This window comes from Colletotrichum truncatum (genome assembly GCF_014235925.2).
Source record: "Colletotrichum truncatum strain CMES1059 chromosome Unknown Contig_0003, whole genome shotgun sequence".
Taxonomy (NCBI): domain Eukaryota; kingdom Fungi; phylum Ascomycota; class Sordariomycetes; order Glomerellales; family Glomerellaceae; genus Colletotrichum; species Colletotrichum truncatum.
In genome coordinates this window covers 18,814-37,037 of record NW_027222400.1, presented here as the reverse complement: position 1 = coordinate 37,037, position 18,224 = coordinate 18,814, and the positions used below count along the sequence as shown (strand labels likewise).

Genomic DNA, 18,224 nt, shown 5'->3' with positions numbered 1-18,224 from the left:
GTAATATACTTCCTTTCTCGTTATGCCTTCGTAAAGCGGTTTTCCTAGAATCAGAGCCTTAGGAGGCTTAATCCTTCTTATAAAAGTCTATAGGCTTTTGCCTTTTAAGTTACGTAGATAAGGCATTCGTCTATTCGACATTCTTCCTACTTTATATTTTTATTATAAGTATACCTTATAAAGTATTATTAGCTAGGGGTAAATATAGCGATATTACTATCGAACTTCCTAAGTTCCTACCTTATAAAAGTATAAGCAGTATGACGTTTTATAAGGGGGTATTATCGTATTTCCTAGGTTAGAAGTAGTATTTATATTTTTCTTTTATATACGTCTTATAATAGTCGAAAAAATACTAGGCCTAAAAGAGGTAGCGATAGCTTAAGTTTATAATTCTAAGGTAGGGGTAATCTTCGATCCTAAGTTGCAAGGTATAGTACGTCCTAGGTCTTATATTTATTACGTTATAAAGTTTGATAAATTGCTTATTATTATACTAATTTACTTACTTATATATAATACGTTCGGAGGTATTATCTTTCTTAGGTTTCTTTTTAAAGCTAGTATCGTCTATACTAAGGGTAAGCCTATAGGCGATCTCTGTCTAAGTATGTTAGCAAGTAACGTTACGAGGTTTATCTAAATCGTAAAGTAAATCTTCTCCTTCTCCGAACGTCTAGTTGCTAGTAAGACTAAGGATTTATTATTTAGTTAGGGGGTTATGCTAATGTTTAGGTTCCTTATCCGAATCTTCTTCGTTTTCGAATTCCCTAATTCGATTTATTTCGCGTTAAACTTATACTTTATTAGGTTTCTTTATCATAACTTATAAGATTATTATAAGTAGCTTGCCTTAAGGTAATATATAAGGCTAACAGGCCTATAGGTTTAAGTTATTATACTCGTAGTATCTTGTTAAGTTATTTAGTAGTTTTTCTAATTATCTTACTATTAGCCTAGGAGGCTATTATAAGGGTTTTGCTAGTAGGCTAGTATCTTATTATTTCTTTATTACTAAAGTATATAAGGCATTTATCGTCATAGCATCCTATCTACGATAAGGATACGTAAGGTATCTTAGTTACTATACTAGCTTGCTTAGTTTGCTTAGGTACTAGCTTCTAGTTAAGCTTCTTAGGTTATCTATAGTCTTTAGCAATATATCTTATTTTTTCGTAATTATAGTACTTAGGGTTCTAAGGTTTCTTATCGTTACTCTTAGTAGTAATACTAAGGTTTATAGGTTTGCTATATTATCTATAAAAAGTACTTTGTTAAGTATTATTCTAGTTATTATAAAGTCTATTATCGTTCTGCTAGTTATTAAACTTATACTAAGGCTGTTGAATGGGCTCTCTGTACGATCGTACTGTCATAAATGTAGGGTGAACCAAAGATTCTATTTTCCGTGATTACCTTTCCTAACTAGATGTTGCCTTCCGTACGAACAGATATATCTCTGTCCATACCTAGACACGAGTCGTGCATGACAGGTAATAAACCATGATCCCTTCCTCAGACATTTAGGTGTTACAGGTGCTAGTCATGCCACCTATACACCCCTTTGCCTGTGACAGCCTTGTCGTACGGTCATGTGATTATCGTTATTCCAACACTCACAACTTTTCTTTTTATGACCGTACGTGCCTATCCTTTGTCCAATTAGGTTGCGCTATTCCAGTTCGTAATAGCTTTACTTGATTAATATGTGTCGTAAGGGTAAATGTAGGAAGTCGTCTCGTACGCCTTCCTCTCTTGTCGGTTGAGTAAGTCGCGTGTCCTACGTGCCTTCCTCTATTGCTTCACCTCACTTTTTCTTGTTTTTTTTTTTTTTCCTGCCTACTTAGGCAGAACTTTCCGTATTGAAATGATAAAAACGCGTCTTTTCTTCTTTTCCTCTTACTTACCTTTTCTCCTCTTCGTACACCACTTCTTCTCTCTTCTCTTCGTACGTTGAACAATCATTCTCATTCAACGCTTTTTTTTTTTTCTTCACATTCGACGTACGATTATTATCTTCATCATGTCTCTCGCCAACGTTCAGCAGTTGCCGACTCCCCTTGGTACGATTGCCGTTCGTAACCACGATGGTGCTCGCTGGTTGCAGATTCCGACTTCTCACCCGGGAACCGCGCCTTTCTCCTCTCGTTGGCTATCAACGTACGTACGAGTGCTTTTTCTTTTCCCTTTTATGTTTTCTAACCATGGTCTAGAACGATGAACGTAATGCTCTTGCCCTGCCGTCGCACGACATTGAAGTGCGTATGACTGGCAACATGAGCGTTCAAGAGTTCGTCGCCTCTATCATACGACGCTCTAGTTACTTCATCGCGATCATCATTCAGTCTCGAGGTCGTACGATGCCTGCTTGCGCCAGCAAGTGTGCGACCTCTGGCTCTCCTCGATTCCGGGAGTGTGTTCGTCTCAGGACCCTCTCTGATGGCTCGTGTGCGGAATGCGTCTAGCAGTCGCACGGCGCTCGTTGCTCTCACCGTGGTCAGGAGGATGGTTCGTCCGATTCGTCTGGTGGTAGCAACCATTCCGACAACGATGATGATAATGAGTCTCCCCGTCGCTCTAACTATCGGAAGCCGTACGCCCGTGGCGCTCGCCAGCCCGACCGTACGCCTGGTCGCAAGCTTGGTCGTGGTGTCGGCACCTCTGGCAGCTTCCTTGGCTCTTCTCACAACCCGCAGCTGATTGAGAAGGAGTAATTGGGGGATTGGTTCATTCGTACGGTGGTTATCTATGATCTCAAGGGTCCGGCTCTCATAGACTAACATCTGGTGGTGGATCTTGGTATTGGGGTTTTCGTACGATAGTAAAATCGCACGAGTTGATTGTCATTCGTCTTTTCCCCCAAGTCTATCCACGTACGCTTCGATTCTTATCCTGAGCTTGCTTGTCGTAATTAACTGCTCGAGCGCTGAATTTGGTGACTTCTTTGTGAAAGCATCTGCTGGATTGTCTTTGCCATCGATCCATCTCACTTCTGAGATTTCTTTCTTCTCGTACGACTCCCTCAGGCTCATGATATCGATCATAAGTCTTTTCTCATCAGTAGTTCCTAGTCGTACGAGGCATTCATACAGAGATCTTGAGTCTGTACAAATCACGACTGGAATTCCTGGGAGGTTGAGCGTACGAAGAATCCGGTTCAAGGTACTGCTTAACGATATGCCACTGTCAAAGCCTGTAGTCATTCCGTATAGTTCGCTAGCTAGTATGCTTCGAGTCACTCGTTTGCATTTCGTTGAGCTCCAGTGGATAATATTTCCATTGATCTCAAAGTCTGTCGTCGTACGAGCTGTTTCCTCTGCAAGTACGATAACAAATCCAAGCTGTGATGAAAGGTCTGTATTATTTGCAAATGATCCGTCTGTGAAGATATACATCTTTGTTCGTACGAAGTCGAGTGGAATATATTTAAGACCTCGATCAGGGTTGTCTATTTGCCATTGAAGTCGTACGTTCAGAGCTTCAATGTCCTCTTTACTTGGTTCTTTGATCTGAGCTGCGACTGCTAAATCGTACGATGCCTCTGGCTGGCATATTGAAGCAAGGTATGCGCCCCTTGCCCGCTGCGAAACGTACTGTTGTCGTGCATCAAGTGCATCTATCTCTATAGTATTGAGCTGCTTAACTTGTCCTTTCTGTAAGAAAGTAAAGTAGTCTTCGTACGACTGAATCCTGCCGCCATTGAAATCTACTTCTTGGTTATGTGATAGGATTGTTTTCGGCTTCGCACGAAGGCCCTTCTTCTCCAATTGTTCCTCTTCCCGTACGGAGAAACTTGCTGTTGCGAAACTCATTGTATCGTCTGTTTGCATTGCCGTGATACCAAAGTCGTCTGCTCCTGTCGTAGTATAAAGGAGGCATGGGTCGTACGTTGACTCTATCATTCCAAGGTCCTCCTTGTGGTGTGTAGCGTACGTCTTATACCAGTAAAGACCTGATTCTGCTAATCCGTAGAGCGGCTTCACGATATGTAGGAGTGTTCTTTCTGGGTATTTACCCTCGAGTTCCCTGGGAAGTCGTGCGATAATTGTTCTTTTTAATGGATCGTCCGATTGGGTATATGCCTGCGTAATATCCCTGAGTTCTCCTTGACACTTGAAGTCTCGTACGAGGGTAGGTCCAAGGGCGAGGAGTAGTCTCTGACTCATCCTCTGGATCGTTGGTGCCTGTGTAAGGATTTCCTCCTTTTCCTGGTCACCATATCCTTGGATTACTAGTCTTGACTTTTCGTACGGCTTCGTGGTTTTGTTTTTGATTTCTCTAACCATTCGTGTACGAAAGATCCGTATGTTGGAGTGTTTGTCTGGGTCGTACCGAATAAAGGTAAAGACTCCCTGGTTGATTAACGCGTCGATCTCAATCCTATCCGACTCTTCGTACGGTAATCCTGGTGTTGTGATTATGTTGTCAAGTCGGAGTTTTACTGCTAACTCGTAGTTGTCTTTCTCTTTCTGAGTGAGAAAATGTCTTGGGGATTGTCGTACGGCCCTTCTTTGACCCTTCTTTGGCCGTCCTCTTTTCCTTGGTTGTGGTTGAGGGATTTGCCGTGCGACGTCTGGTTCAGACTCTTCCTGGGGTTGTGTATCGTCCCTATAGTATGGTTTGACGTGTGTCGCCCGAAACTGTGTAGGTCCGTTTATCATGTTCACAGTTACATTATGTCCCTCAATCCCCTGTACTTCGTACGGTCCGGTCCATCCCTTGTTTTCTCTCCATACCATGACTTCGCTCTAGATAGGGAGGGATAAGACTTGTTGAATATTAGGACCGTTCCTTGTATTGATCGCACGGTTGATCTCAACCTCTGCGCGGATGCCTTGAAGTAACTTCCTTGCCTTCTGGGCGGCTTCTGCCCGTTGTACGATTTCTGGTGATGGTGGTGAATCCTTGTTAATACGTGGATAAGTACCGAATACCAGAAGTGTTGGTACGATTCCGTACGGTCCAGCTGTATCGTTTAACGCTTTGATAGCCATCTGTAGGATTGTCTTATCGTCTGTATTATGACTGAGTTCGGTATGAAGGATATCGTACGCTCGCCTTAAGGGAGCGTGAGCTCTCTCGACTTTGCCGACTGCCTAGTGTGCTTCTACTGGCATCTCATCGCACGTAATACCCATAATTTCGGCATGTTTGCGGAATTCAGTAGATGCGAAGTTTGTCCCCGGATCGTGTACGATATGGTCTGGTGGACCGACATAGGTGTTAATCCAACATTTGGTTAACGCATTCCATGTGTCTCGTGCGGAAAGGGATTTTAGGAATGTTGCTCCTTGAAAGCTTGTTTCCGTATCGATCACATGTAAGGCATTTTTGTCCTTCAGTCGTACGACATCTACTACGATTTCGTAATTGAAATAGCTCTCGTCCTTAAGGGAGAACTTAAATCTCCTTGGAGCTGGATCGTGCGACTGGCAGTTGTGACAGAACTTCTGGACCTTTTCTAAAATCGACTGGCTAATATCGTCGTGTCCAGCGTTTTTCAGAAGTTGGTATAGTCGTTCCGTACGAGGATGTCCAAATCGTCTATGTAAACGCCTTAGTTGTACCTCCGTAAAGAAAATACTTGACTCTCTTTTTCTGAGATTGAAAAAAGCATGGCCCCATTTGCGTACGACTGGAATATGTTTCCCATCTCGTCGTACGATAACATTCGCAATGTTGTTGAAGTATGCCTTTAGTCTATCTGCATCTTTTAAAGAGAATAAGAATGGCGTAGCTGACTCGAAGATATGGTACTTTACTCGTCCGATTGGATTCTCTATGATGATAGTCCCGATTGATGTGTTTAAGCGTCCGTCTCCGAATCGTACGTAGACCGACCCTGGTTTCCAGGATACTTTTGCTTGTGGGTTTTCCCTGAGGTATGCTATGACCTGTGACTTGCCGACTGTAGAAACTTTCGCTGCACCTGTGTCCCAAAGTTCCCCTTGGTAAACTGATGTATATGGGTCTTGTAGTACGAATTGAGTTGCTTCTACTGTCTTTGGAGCTGAGAAAATGTCTTCCCCTGTCGTACGGTGGAAGAATGCTGCTGAAGTAAGGAAAATTGAAACCTCCTCGTCTCCAGTATCATCATCGTTACTATCAGAAATATTTTCAACAGGGTTATCTCCCTCTACTTCTTGTAGATATGCTGTAAAATCATCGTACGGCTCCTGGTGGAGTGTATAACATGCTTGTAGGTATTGGTCTCTTGCATATTTGCGTTCCTCATCAGAATGGTTTGTCGACCAACAGCCTGTCTTCTTACAGATGAAGCATCTTTTGCTTGTGTTCGTACGGGTAGGTTTTCCTTGGGATATGTTCCCTTGGTCTTGTCTTTCGTACGTCTGTCCTTGAGGTCTTCGGTAGGGTTGTTGCTTATGTCTGCTTCTCTGGTTGGAATTATACCGCCTATCGACAAAGTTAATGTCGTACGATATTGTCTTCCTATCGATTGCAACTTGTAGCGAGGCTCGTAAGTTAGAGAATAGCTCCTCACATGTCTGGTCAGACTTGTGATTACTGAGGGCGTTCTCTAGCTCTGGTACGCCTCGGCATGCCTGGATAACTTGCGTGCGAAGCATAATTTCTCCTTGGAATCCTGTACCTAGTGCTCGTTGTACGAGAGATAACTTATCAAATAATGCTTCGAGGACCTCGATCGGTTTCTTGTCTGGTTCCTCACGTTTAACTCGTACGAAAGATAATGTTGTCCAATCTGTATAGTAGAGATTGTGGTTGATGTCTGTATTGAAATGTGCATCTAGCATCTTGTAAATCTCGTCCCACCTCTTTGTTGGCCCGATATGGTGGAGGTAGAATTCCTCCGTACGATCGGCTAAGATGTCTGGAAACACGGCATGGTATTAGTCCTCTGTTATTCGCAATCGTCTGCAGAAGCTGATGAAAATCTTGGCCTTGTCATACAGGATATCGTACGGTTTGCCAGTATAGTTCCTCTCTTTCTTCCATCCCTTCTGAAAGACCGCAATCGTGCTTGGTTCGCACGGTCCATTCTGGACTATGCGTCGTGGTGGAAGATCGTAAATACTGTTTGCTGTATAGATACTTGTTGTACGATCCTGTATCTGTGGGAAGCTCTCGATCTCCTGGGTATATCTTGCCCCTGGGGGTAGATTCTGTGTGCTTGATTGATCTCGAGTATTTGACTTCCTGCTTGCTCGTTCGGTATCGTACGAAGGTTCGATTGACTCTATCGCTGGTTCAGCTAAAGTCTGACGTGTAGTTGTCTCTGGGGTTCGGACCGGTGTGCGTGTAATAATGTTCGTACGGCTTGATGTTCTTGTCTGGGAATTATCCCGGTCGTCCGTAGAATCGAATCCTTTTGCTATGTCTGAGACTATATCGACTAATTGTTCTGAAACCGTCCTTGATTTAGGTAGTTGAAAGCCTTTTAGTTTAAGTAGTCGTGCGAACTCGGTTTTGTACGTCCGGTTAACTAAGTCCCATTGGTATGGCGACCATTGATGGAAGTCCTCGTACAATTTCGTAGTAAGTACTTCCTGTGGAGGGTCTAGGTGTATGATTTCCATCATTACGTAGCCGACGTATGTTGTTAATTGTTTCTCCGAAGGTCCTGTTTCGATATCGACTAAGTCTCCCCAGTATTTCGGATCTGTAGACTTCTTCCATATACTAATAGGAATAGTACTCTTTGCACTCATGTCTTCGTACGTGACCTCATAGTCATTTTCCTCCTCCTGGAGGAGGTCTTGCTGTACGATATCAGGTTCTCCTGATGTCGTCATGTTGGCAACCGTTTCGTATCGTACGGTATCTAGTTGGATGGTTGTTGAAATGTGCCGTTGCGCACACTATTTGCTAAAGTATTGCACGATAGGATTCTTGTCCGGTTACGACTCACCGCAGCGACAACAAGAATCTGTCTCGTACGATATTATAACAAACCGTCTTCTCAGGCTAGTTGTCCGGTTACGACTCACCGCAGCGACAACAACTAGGCTAAGGCTCTTAGCACAAGAGATTTCCTAGCGTGACCCCTTAGGTATTCTTTCGAATTTCTCGCCTCGTACTTGCGTACGAGACTACCCGGTAGCCCGGCCGTAAAACCTCGATCTTGTCTCTTCACTCTTGCTAATCTGTGATCGCACGATGCAATCACTCGTGACTGCCAAGCAATCACTGATCAGTGTTGAATGGGCTCTCTGTACGATCGTACTGTCATAAATGTAGGGTGAACCAAAGATTCTATTTTCCGTGATTACCTTTCCTAACTAGATGTTGCCTTCCGTACGAACAGATATATCTCTGTCCATACCTAGACACGAGTCGTGCATGACAGGTAATAAACCATGATCCCTTCCTCAGACATTTAGGTGTTACAGGTGCTAGTCATGCCACCTATACACCCCTTTGCCTGTGACAGCCTTGTCGTACGGTCATGTGATTATCGTTATTCCAACAAAGGCTATTATTAATACTTATATCCTAAGTTTAGGTTTTATCTTTTCTCTTTTTATTCTTTTCGTCGTTTGTAAAAGTAGTTATCGATCTTAATAATATATTCGACGTAAGTAAGGAAATTAAAAAGTATTTCTAACTTAGCTATTTCGTCCTTAACGTTATCTTTAAGTCTTTAGTAGAAAGTAAAAACCTTGCTTTTATTAGTTATATAAAGTCTTATAGCTAATCGTCTAAACTTAATAGCGTAAAGTATAGCTAACTTAGTTTATTATAAGTATAATAGGTCTTGCTTAGCTTGCTTTTGCTTATCAGGGTTAAAAAAGAAGGATTTTAAGGCTTTAATATAGCTTACGAAGCTAAAGAAGATGCTTTTTACTTCTTTACTATATTTTTTAACTAGGTTATTAAGCTATTCTTATTATAAAGGCTTAAACTAGGCGAAGGCTTTTCCTCGTAGGAAAGTAGCTATATATACTACGCGTTCGGTATCGTTTTAAAAAGTATTAATATAGAAGGCTTAGTAAGTCTATACCTAAACTAAGTATCTTTTAAGTTATCCTAAGGTCTTGTCGAAGGTAGAGGGGGTGTTAAGCTTAAGGCGTTCGCATCCTTCGACTAGGGCGGAAATTACGTTAGTAGTAGCTTAAAAGGTATTAACTTCCTTCTTAAGTTCCTAAGTCTTACATACTTACTCCTAAAGTTCTTTAAAAGTAATAGCGTTTTAGTTAAACATGTCGCGTATCTCCTTAAAGTCTTTAGTAGTTTTATTAAGCTATCGCTTAAGTTCTTTAGTATCGTTTTTACTTTCTAAGTCGTCTTTTATTTTCTAGTCCTTAACTTCCTAGGCTAGGCTTTAAGAAGCTTTTCCTCTAGAGGTAGACGAAGATCTAGGGGTAAGAGACTTAATAAAAGCGTAAGAAGATATTCTATACTATTTAGTAAGTATTAATAGTTAACTTACTAAATAAAAGTAATTAAAGTATTATAATTAGCTATCTAATAGTAAAGTCTGCTAATAGAAGTTAAGGATTAATACTAATAAATAGTATTATTATATTATAAGTCTAGTTTATAAGTTATAAGCTATATCGTAGATTAGTAGTTAGAAGCTAAAGTAATTAATCTTAAGCTTAATAAGTATTTATAATAAAAGTAAGCTAAAAGTATCTTAAAGATAAATATAAAGTTAATTACTAAAAAGCTATAGAAGTCTAATTATAAGTTAAGCTTAGGTTATACTATATATAAGTCTAAATAATACCTTTTATTTATTTTACTATTCCTAATCCTAACAAGGTCTATTCCTCGTTTATACGGATCCCGTATATACTAAGGACGGACTCTGTATTCTTAGCGTACGGATCTAATCTCTTATCTTATCGTCACGTAACTTACACCATAGTTCTTCCGTTTCCGAGTGAATCCCTGTTGTTCCTGTGATTCTGCAGTACAAATGTCCTGTTACAGCCGCCCGACGTCCAAGTGGGTCGTTCAGCTGTTATCCTTGTTTACGGGTCGTAACAGTGCCTAGTTCGTCACATTATTATACACATTCTAGCCACTGCCAGTATCCAAGCTGCAGGCGGACTTTATTTCCAAGCAAAGTATGTTGCAAACCTTAATTGTGAGGCCTGTAGGATTAATCTTCCAAGGAATATTGACTATTAAGCCACAAGGAGCCGCTCTGCAGCGGCAATGTTTGGGCAGATCAGTCGGTATAGGGAGTGGGTCTAGCTTTTTTAGCCAGTTGGTACGGGATCACTTTTCAAAATTTGATCCTGCTCTGGTGACTGACTCAGTGTCTATACACCGATCGTCACTAACCCTCCTGAGACTCGTAAATCAGGTCTTTCGCACATGTTTGTGCGTTGGTAAAATACAAACGTAAAGCAAAGCCGCATTCTTACGGAATAACATACCTGTCATAAAGGAGCGTACCAAAGATAAATTTGCTCTGGCTATATGAACCATATAAGGTTAAAAGCAGCTGGCTTTGGATTCATCTACTTTTGAAAAGGTTTACCAGCAAAGTGGCATTTATCAGACTGAACTACCCGTTCTTCTGAAGAGAAAACCCAAGCACCAGGCCGGAAAAAGAGTTTAACCGCTAATGAGACGGACATAATAGAGTTTTCAAGGTCTGTCAAACGGGCCATCGGCGTTTATATCGTAAGTGAAGTGACAGGGATGAAGGAACATGCGGATGGAGGTCAGTAAAATTGAAAACCTAATCTAGAAAAGTTCAGTCGCTGTTATACGTTGACTGGGCTTTCGCCCCACACAAGAGTAATAAAGATCATCTACAACGTGCTTGATTAAAGGGAATAGCCTTCAAGAAAGAAAGTCTAAGTGATTAGAGCCATCTCGTTTCCAAAGACCAAGTTCGCTAATACGATGGCTTCGGATGTTCCATAGAGTGATTTATGGGATTGGCACACCTCATTGTAGCATACCAAACTTGTATTTAATCACGCGCTCCCCCTACGTTGTTATTAACGAAGACTTTTATCACCCATCTTTGATAATTATTTTCTGAGGTTCCAACTACCCCGTTCTTTTACTTGACTACTCTAGTCTGTCCACTCATTTCAGCTCCTACCATCAAACAATCGTTCATATATCTTTTTAAAAAAAAAAACGATTCTTATTACACTTCACAATGCAGATCTCTATCTTAGCCGCCGTTATTGCTGCATCCAGCTTTGTTGCAGCTCTTCCTGTGTGTTGAATCCAGCACTTCACCCGTTCTTGAGTTTATGATCTAACTTTTTGACAGACTGGTACCAGCTGTGATACCCCTACAGCTACTACAACCACCACCCCGACCGCGAGCTGCAAGCCTGGCCATTTCAAGAAGCACAAGGTCAAGTCTGGCGAAACGCTTACCACCATTGCCGAGCGATACAACTCTGGCATTTGCGACATTGCATGGCTCAACAAGCTCGAGAACCCTAACGTCATCGATCTTGGCCAACTTCTGCTGGTTCCCACTAAGCTGTGCAACCCCGACAACGAATCTTGCCTCACTTCTCCGGGAACTGGTACCTGCGTTCCCAACGGCGAACCCACCTACACTATCAAGTCCGGCGATACCTTCTTCGTTCTCGGTCAACGGTTTGGTATCACCACTGAGTCAATCATCGCCGCCAACCCTGGAGTCAAGCCAGAATCTCTTGAGATTGGTCAAGTTATCAACATTCCTGTCTGCAAGAGCTCTCCGGGCACCTGCGTCCCTAACGGTGAACCCACCTACACTATCAAGTCCGGCGATACCTTCTTTGCTCTCGGCCAACAGTTTAACATTACCACTGAGGCAATCATGGGCGCCAACCCCGGAGTTAAGCCAGAATCTCTCCAGATTGGGCAGGTCATCAACATTCCTGTCTGCAAGGCCTCTCAGAACTAGATGGGTTTTTGGTTATAGAGCGTATGCGACGTGTGGATGCTAGTTAGTCTTGCCGAGAGACCGCAACAATGCAGCTTAGTACAAGCAACATACTTGAACGGCACAGAGTCTGTCAACGATAATTTACCACTTACCTTAAGTAAGCTATAATTACAAAGTAATTGACACTGTTTCGTCTTACATGGGCTCAAACCTTATGCCTAATAGCACTCAATGAAAGAAGCAACCCGTCTTGAGTGACACTTGATGTATTTACCTGCAGTGACCAAGTCAATGCCTAAGTCGACCAGACATAATCCTCATATACTGGTTATTGATGACGGTAGGATTGTGCCTAGAATAACATTACCAGTGGCAATAAGGAGCTATGACGACAACAGAGTTTCCGACTTAACCATGTTGCCGCGCCATTACAAAGTCTTTAATAATTTCCGTCAGCCTCAATCAATCTAATGGTTTTGTGCTGTTTATGCTGCACGTCTCCAGTTTCATGTCGTAGGATCCCTACATGGCACGTGCAGGCCCTGTGGCCCGGAAAAGGAAAGCATTGCTCCTCATCTCGACTCAAAACCGGAATTCTAGAAACGGAGCAATTAAAGGCACTTGAAAATTTAATAATGGCGCTGGAAAAGCTTTAGAAGGCTTGGTAGGGTTGTGAGAGGCGGTCAACGAGAACCTGCCGAGAAACATGGGTGCTGAAGGTGCATGTCATAACGGCAATTAGTAACATACCCACTTCCTGTTAGTAGTTTAGTAACAGAAAGCTTGATGAATGATTAACATCCTGATATTAATTGAGTCATTTGAGAATATCAAAAACTTGAAATACAAAAAGTGCGAGGATGCCGTAAATGATTTCAACAGGGCTACAAAGCTGAGTAAGTACGAAAACCTTCCCGGCAGCACTTTATCTCAGCAACTTCCGAAGACAACATTTCCAACAGAAAGTGAATCATCAACTGTAGGACATTCTAACGCTGCTTCCAGCAGGAATTGTGTGCAATGTTTAGCGTGAGGATAATCCGCAACCTGCATGTCCTGACGTTCGCCATTTACCAACGCATGGGCAACACGCGTGAGAATCCAGGCACAGTGAGTTAAATGCCAGCGAGCTGAAGCCCACCACTGCACCTCACCTTCCTTGCTATCGCTAGGGTAGTAACAAAGTTAACACAGCTCTAGTCCTCCTCGGAAACGGTTTGCTCTTTTCTTCGAAAGTACAAGAAATGTTTGCTTACCGTGCCATCTCTTTCAGCTGACTAACACTAATTTCACGCTTCAGTTCCGCGTCCACAAAGTAACGCCATGATGAATATGAGGTTCCGTTACGGGACTCCCATTCCTGCCCAGCGGCCACAAACTCGCTGCTGCCAACTCGCGGACACGACGCTGGCATCCATGCTGGGATAAGCTCGTCGAAAACACATCCTCGTGCTTTTGCCTCCTCCACAGAGTGACCACAGTTTTCAGCCATTGGCGGCGATGGTGAGGCTTCGTGTAAAAGACGCAAGTACAAGGCCGTCACACTGCACAAGGCAATCAGCAGCACCACGATAGCCGTGGTCGTAAAGCCAACAAGAAAACGAGACCAACGGTCTGCGATGATGTTTTTGGGTTTCCTGGTAGAAAACTTATCTTCCAAGTCAGGATTAAGAGGAAGAGAGTCATAGTGCGCTGTTTTCCAAGAAGCCACCACTGGGAACATAATGTTGGCGTTGTGCGGTGCGTAATCGGTGCAAATGCAGATAAATAATATGGACATAAAACAGAGACTGGTAGTGCGAATGGTTGCAGTAAGGATGTTTTACGCAACTTAAGTTGAACAGAAGGAAAAGAGGTAATCAGAGGGAAATATTTGTCTCTTTCAAGAGTGGGAGTCTTGAACCTCAATTTTTTTTCTCTTTCTTTTTTTCTTTGGCCATGTTCCACCTGCTTACCGATTCTCGGAAACAACTGTTTCTAAGACATATGAGAACCACCTACCTAACTAGATATAGTGGCATGTCGGGACAGTATGCAGTCGGAGTTGCGCTGGTGTTCCGTCTGGCGCGTAGATTTGTGGAGCGGCCTGGTAAACGCAGCGCTTACACATAACGACCCGCACACCCAACAAGGACCCCTTGTTTTAGAAAGTCCGTCACCGCAGGCCAAAGCAACGTCTTTCACTCTTAACCGAATATGCGTGGTATACTGCAGTATCCTAGACGTGGCAAGGACGAAAATCCGAATGAAACCCTATCGCATCACGCTGCGGAATCCCGCAATATATTGATCACGGCCGGCGAGCCAATTATTATGATGTGGAGGCGTAATTGAAATGTGTAAGAGAGACTTGCTCATCATGATGATACATTTTCTCCCCGATCACCTATCTCCTCTCTCAACCGTACGGCAAAACACCTAGTTGCACTATTGAGACTAAGAACGAAGCTCACCATGTCCACGTATGCTCGTTCGGAAGACTCTCTCGGACTCGACCATACCAAAGAGCTGGAGTGTGATTCTCCCGAGGATGAGCTACTCATGGGGTCTAGGCCACGATGCCGAAAACCTTTGATATCCTGGTTCCAAAGTCACACCTGGTCCATCGTCGGCCACCTGATGTTACTATCCCTCAATCTGATCCTGGTAAGCGTTTACGGGCAAGCTCGATTCGCGAACAAACATGTCACGGATTCACTATATTCTTCAAGTAAGTCTGCCAGAGAGAGGTACTACATTTGGAAGCTGAGAGAAGAATGCCTATCAAGATCCACTTCGAAATTTCATCGAATATGAAGAGCGTAAATTCAGCATCAGGCCAATTTACAAAGGCAATGGAGATGTTGATGATCATCAAGCAACTGCCTTTAACGGGCCTCCAAGACCGGAATTGGAGGATGAATGGGCTAGGCTCATGAAGTGTAAGTTTGTTACAACAATCTACCTTTGTTTTCGGCATCGTGTTTGACAGTAGTGGGCGTGCCCCGCCCCGGTAGGGTCAGGTTAGGGTTAAAAAAAAACGGGGTAAAGAAATTTTGTTTTAAAGGAAGTAAGTAAGTTCAAGTAAGTAAGTAAGGTAGGTTTTTTATTTTAGAGAGAGATTAGGCTAGGCTAGGCTATGGCTATGGCTATGGCTAAAGGCTAAAGGTAAGGTAATGTGAGATAAGGAAATGTAAGATAAGGTAAGGTAGGTAGGTATAGGTATTATACAAGGTAAAGGTAGGGTTATGGGGCCTAGGTAGGTGGAAAAGCCCCCGGGGGCTTTTCCTATTCTCGTACTAGAGAGGTGAAGTAGAATAAGGGGAGCAAGGCAAAGTAAAAAAGCCCCCGGGGGCTTCCTCTGTTCTCGCCATGGAGAAGGTAAAGTAGAAAAGCCCCCGGGGGCTTCCTCTGTTCTCGCCATGAAGGAGGGAAAGTAAAAAAGCCCCTGGGGGCTTCCTCCCTCTATTCTCACCATGGAGAAGGTAAAGTAGAAAAGCCCCCGGGGGCTTCCCCTATTCTTGCCATGAAGAAGGTAAAGTAGAAAAGCCCCTGGGGGCTTCCTCTCTTTTCACCATGGAGAACGTAAAGCAGAAAAGCCCCTGGGGGCTTCCTCTGTTCTCACCATGAAGGAGGGAAAGTAAAAAAGCCCCTGGGGGCTTCCTCCCTCTATTCTCACCATGGAGAAGGTAAAGTAGAAAAGCCCCCGGGGGCTTCCCCTATTCTTGCCATGAAGAAGGTAAAGTAGAAAAGCCCCTGGGGGCTTCCTCTCTTTTCACCATGGAGAACGTAAAGCAGAAAAGCCCCCGGGGGCTTTTCCCATTCTCGTAGTAGAGAGGCAAAGTAAAAAAGCCCCTGGGGGCTTCCGCTCTTTTCACCATGGAGAAGGTAAAGCAGAAAAGCCCCCGGGGGCTTTTCCCATTCTCGTAGTAGAGAGGCAAAGTAAAAAAGCCCCTGGGGGCTTCCTCTCTTTTCACCATGGAGAACGTAAAGCAGAAAAGCCCCCGGGGGCTTTTCCCATTCTCGTAGTAGAGAGGCAAAGTAAAAAAGCCCCTGGGGGCTTCCTCTGTTCTCACCATGGAGAAGGCAAAGTAAAAAAGCCCCTGGGGGCTTCCTCTCTTTTCACCATGGAGAACGTAAAGTAAAAAAGCCCCCGGGGGCTTTTCCCATTCCCATAGTAGAGAGGCAAAGTAAAAAAGCCCCTGGGGGCTTCCTCTGTTCTCACCATGGAGAAGGCAAAGTAAAAAAGCCCCTGGGGGCTTCCTCTCTTTTCACCATGGAGAAGGTAAAGTAGAAAAGCCCCCGGGGGCTTCTTCTGTTCTCGCCATGAAGGAGGGAAAGTAAAAAAGCTCCCGGGGGCTTCTTCTCTTCTTACCATGGAGAAGGTAAAGCAGAAAAGCCCCTGGGGGCTTCCTCTCTTTTCACCATGGAGAAGGTAAAGTAGAAAAGCCCCCGGGGGCTTCTTCTGTTCTCGCCATGAAGGAGGGAAAGTAAAAAAGCTCCCGGGGGCTTCTTCTCTTCTTACCATGGAGAAGGTAAAGCAGAAAAGCCCCTGGGGGCTTTTCCCATTCTCATAGTAGAGAGGCAAAGCAGAAAGGCCCCTGGAGCGCTTTTCTTGCCCCTCTTATAGACAAGGTGTAGCAGAGGACGGAAAGCGAACTCATATTACCTTATCACTAATCTCTTTAGGTAGCACCTTATTTATAAGTGAGTAAGGATAAGTCATACCTAGATAGTAGTAATAACTCTTTTAATCATATAAACCGTAATCATCTAACAAAAGTATTATACATAGTAAGAGAGCATGTTAAGAGTAAAGAGTGAAGAGGTAAGCAATAGGACATAGGAGGAGGATAGGAATAAGAACGAGAAACTAAGGGATAATATTCAAGAATGAGAAATGACGTATAGCATTAACGGAGTATCTAATCCTCCGAGAGAGGGCGAGAGTAAACACAAGAAAGGGATAATAAGGGACCACTAGGCGCGGTTTATTCTTCGTACGGCGCTAGGGCAAGCTGCCAGGGTGGGGGAACAGAACGTAAGTAATACGCGTCTACGTAGAGCTATTGATTTCTCAATATATATCAGTCCGACGCTAGAAATTAGAACTAAGAAAATAACTTATCTTATATCGAGATATTATAAATATCATCCTGTTCTAGCTGCTTTACGTCGAATCAAGGCGAATGAACGAGCCCGAGAGCTGAGAGAAAGAGAGAGGGTTGGGGTAGGAAGGGAGAGATTGAGAGAGAGAGGACGCGAACGACGAGTAAAAATGGCAAGGATGGCTGCAAACATGTTGGGTGACGGCGGGAGGAAGGGAGCCACACATTCCGGCACTATATTACATAAGATGATCCATATTACATAACAACGACAAGCTTATGTAATGCCCAAGACTATCGCGACAACGGCCTCACAAGCGTCTATCACGAAGGAGTAATCTAGAGAAGTCAGCCGTATATAAAGCTAACATAAAACACCTAAACTAAGAAAAATCATGGTTGAATGAGTATTTACATATATACTATCAATTTGATATAAATAATAAACAGCTCCCTGCCACGTAGAACCGTGAATAAATTTTTTATCTTCCATTTTATTACTAATTAAATCCAGTAGATATATAAAAAGACTGTTGGCACTCTACCACCCCAACGATCTCATAGTACTAAGAGCTCATACTAGTAAGCCTAGGAGTAAGTATTTTCTACAGCTAGTAGGTCTAAAACTAAAAGACATATAGTTACTAGCCGGGGGAGTACTTAAGGGAATCTAAACCATAAGAAAAGAGTCCGTAGGTAAATAAATGTATTTACTAATAATTATTCTTTATCTTTAATAGACAAACCTAAATATCTATGGACGCCTTCTACATAGGCTATTATATGCTAGCCTATCGTAAGGCTTTGGTATAAATATTCCTATAGTTTATAGAAGTTGATCCCTACCTGTAGTATTATGCGTATAGATAGACTAAGAGTAAACATCAGGATTAGAAGGCTATACGCAAAGTTTAATAATACTCCGATAGAAAAGCTATTATCTGATCTTAGGGCTCTCCCTTCGATAACAGTTCCAACAGAAGTACTAAAGGGAGTATTCGCGGAACCCATCACTGATTGAGGGATTGCCCAAGGCGTGGGCAGCCCGAGTGCCGGTGGTTCGACCTCCCGGCGATGGAGCCACTTTAACCCGGAGCTCAGGTTATGGCAAATTACAATGCGGCAGCCAAATAGTTAACATGCATGTATAGCATTAAAAGTCTTAGGAGGGGAAATTCAAGGACAGCAATTTTTACTATATATAAAGCTTGGTAATAAATAAGAAAGTACAAGAGTAGGAAGTACGAAGCCTACTATAGGAAGCACAGTGTGGGAGCCATGGGGAATGTACGCATGGTGGA

At 43.1% G+C, this 18,224-nt stretch overlaps 3 protein-coding genes across 3 annotated transcripts; 2 read left to right on the top strand and 1 right to left on the bottom strand.

Moving 5' to 3' along the window:
• Window positions 1–2,023: 2,023 nt before the first annotated feature.
• Window positions 2,024–2,714, top strand: CTRU02_204886 (uncharacterized protein; the record flags this gene model as incomplete). Its single annotated transcript, XM_070204444.1, has 4 exons — window positions 2,024–2,063; window positions 2,108–2,160; window positions 2,214–2,417; window positions 2,466–2,714. 4 exons carry the CDS (start codon window positions 2,024–2,026, stop codon window positions 2,712–2,714), a joined length of 546 nt encoding a protein of 181 aa, XP_070061548.1.
• Window positions 2,715–2,843: 129 nt separating this feature from the next.
• On the bottom strand, window positions 2,844–6,773 carry CTRU02_204885 (uncharacterized protein; the record flags this gene model as incomplete). Its single annotated transcript, XM_070204443.1, has 3 exons — window positions 2,844–4,748; window positions 4,821–5,058; window positions 5,128–6,773. The coding sequence occupies 3 exons, from the start codon at window positions 6,771–6,773 to the stop codon at window positions 2,844–2,846; spliced, it is 3,789 nt and encodes a 1,262-aa protein (XP_070061547.1).
• A 4,334-nt stretch (window positions 6,774–11,107) lies between these two features.
• On the top strand, window positions 11,108–11,854 carry CTRU02_204884 (Intracellular hyphae protein 1-like protein 2; the record flags this gene model as incomplete). Its single annotated transcript, XM_070204442.1, has 2 exons — window positions 11,108–11,167; window positions 11,222–11,854. The coding sequence occupies 2 exons, from the start codon at window positions 11,108–11,110 to the stop codon at window positions 11,852–11,854; spliced, it is 693 nt and encodes a 230-aa protein (XP_070061546.1).
• Window positions 11,855–18,224: the final 6,370 nt, after the last annotated feature.